Below are 2,500 nucleotides of genomic sequence, written 5' to 3' on the forward strand. Positions count from 1 at the left end.
TTGAGCAGGTGTGTCCAATATGTGCATCTGTACCTGGAGGAGATCCCAACCATGTTACAGATGATTTTGCTGCTCACCTCACCTTGGATCACCGCTCAGGGGCTCCCAGGGACCTTATATCCTTTTATGCTGATTGGTTGAAAAAAGAGTTTATTTGTAAACAAGCTGATTTCGTATTTCTGATTTGTGTGTTAAAGAAAAGGATGATGGTATTTTCCTCTTTTTGTTATATGTTTTTATTTCACAGGCAGACTGGAATTGATATATTGGTAGTTGAGGTAGATTTACCAATGCTTTAGGAAAACATTTGCACAGACTTGTTTTAATACTAATGTGTACATATTTAACACAGATATGTGTAATTGCTTACATTATATCCACTGTCACTCTGGTGCTTAGATATATGATTCAGGAAATTGAGTTATAAAAAGCATTTTATATTATGACCTTTTAACCCATTCACAACGGGACGTATTTTCGCCTACTCCCGCTTATGCCAGGAAGATAACAAGCAAGCGACGCTTCATGCCGCGGTGTTTTCTCACTGTGCGGTACCGCGCTAAACCTCTCTGAGCGTTTTCACCCACCCTATTCATATGGTTTTCATGAATGCATCTACAATGTAAAGATATTAAAATATTGCCATGTTCAGAGGAGTTATTTTAGTAAAAAAAACATGTTACAGTAATGCCTTTCTTTCTTTATTTTGTTGAACTTTGCCTATATTCTCCACTTTTATGTGAAAATTCCAATAGAAAGTGGAAGCATTCTCTTAGTGTGGCATCAAAAAACATGTTTTATACTTATTATTTTTTTTTTACCAAAGCAAAAAGAAGAACAATACAAATAATCATACATGTACATATGAGTATGTACGTGTACCTCGTGATGTGACATTACGTGATATCAAGTGTAATTGACAAATTAGAAGTAGTATTGCATAGATAATTTTTTACTTTAATTTATTTCTTGGCCAACCACATATCATTTTCCAATAGTTTTTAAACTCAGATCTTTTTATTCAATCGATCAAGAAGCAGAAATTACCATGATGTCATCAATATCATGTAGTTTACTGTGAAATGTTTTTTTTTTTTACGTTATATCTTATTTTATGACACTCAAACACTGAAACTAAAGTAAAAGAGTCTAAGAAATTATGTAAAATGATTATATTTAAGAACAGTCTAGCGATGTATTGCTGACATTTCATTACATCACAACTGCCCCTCCCGGAACTTGGCGAGAAAATGCACATTTCAGGACGTCACCTGGGTCTGGGGATATTTTTCGACCTCGTGATAGGACGCTAACCGGCGTGAATGGGTTAATCAACAAATTAGACAGGAACATGATATTTAGCTTCAAATCTTAAATGATATTAAAATATTTGAGTAAAATATGTTATATTTAAGTGTGAATGGTTATTATCTGGATTAACCCTCTCGTGACGGGTGATACACTACTGTACCGCGCTTATTAGGCCCGTTCGCTGGGGACGCGATACAGCGTCGTTTATTTAACTGATTTAGGCCTATGCGTTCGAGAGCCCCGGCATTGTGACATGCAAGGCTGGAATACCCCCGTCGTGAATGGGTTAAGACAGTAATAAAACTAAACTTATGATTATCCTTGATTCTGTTGTATATCAAACCAAATACAGAATTATTTCTCCTTAACTCAAATACTCACGATGAACCATCTGGATCACGTCATGGAGTGCGTAGAATACCTCATCAGGGCCGAGGTATTGGAAGGGGCGTAGCTAGACGGAACATGACGTTTGGGTATGTATGCTTAATTGTTATAATTTCTTTTTATGTTGAATGTATATATATATGTATATATATATATGTATGCATATATATATGTATGTATATTCATATGTATGCATAAATATATATATATATATATATATATATTTGTATATATATATGTATATATATATATTTGTATATATATATGTATATATATTTTTGTTTTTTATAATATATATATATTATATATGATATATATATGTATATATATATATATTATATATTATATATATATATATATATTATATATATATATATATATATATATATATATATATATATTATGCATATGAATCTATATTATATTTATATATATTTAATATATATATATATTTGCATATATATATGCATATATAATATATATATATATATAAAAACAATTTATATATATATTATATATATATGCATATATATTATATATATATATATTATATTTATATGCACATTATATATATATTATTATATATATATATATATATATATCTATATATATATATATATATTATCTTGCATATTATATATATATATTATTATATATATATCTATATATATTAGCATCCTATATATATATATATAGCATATTTAATATATGAATATATATATATATATATATATATATATATATATATTATGATTTTTTTATATATATATATATATATGCATACATATATTCGCATATAGCA

General features: G+C 28.4%; 1 protein-coding gene across 1 annotated transcript in view; it reads left to right on the forward strand.

The window, feature by feature from the left end:
* The window catches only part of LOC122259559 (Potassium channel modulatory factor 1), a 40,648-nt gene that overhangs the window by 24,070 nt on the left and 14,078 nt on the right, over positions 1 to 2,500 (forward strand). The window contains exons 4-5 of the mRNA XM_086534368.1: positions 9 to 116; positions 1,693 to 1,833. Of these exons, the coding sequence (XP_086390494.1) occupies positions 9 to 116; positions 1,693 to 1,833 (249 nt within the window). The remainder of the gene's footprint in view (positions 1 to 8; positions 117 to 1,692; positions 1,834 to 2,500) is intronic.

The sequence above is a fragment of the Penaeus japonicus genome, unplaced genomic scaffold (genome assembly GCF_977035675.1).
Source record: "Penaeus japonicus unplaced genomic scaffold, GWHDUDI00000001_assembly GWHDUDI00000003, whole genome shotgun sequence".
Taxonomy (NCBI): domain Eukaryota; kingdom Metazoa; phylum Arthropoda; class Malacostraca; order Decapoda; family Penaeidae; genus Penaeus; species Penaeus japonicus.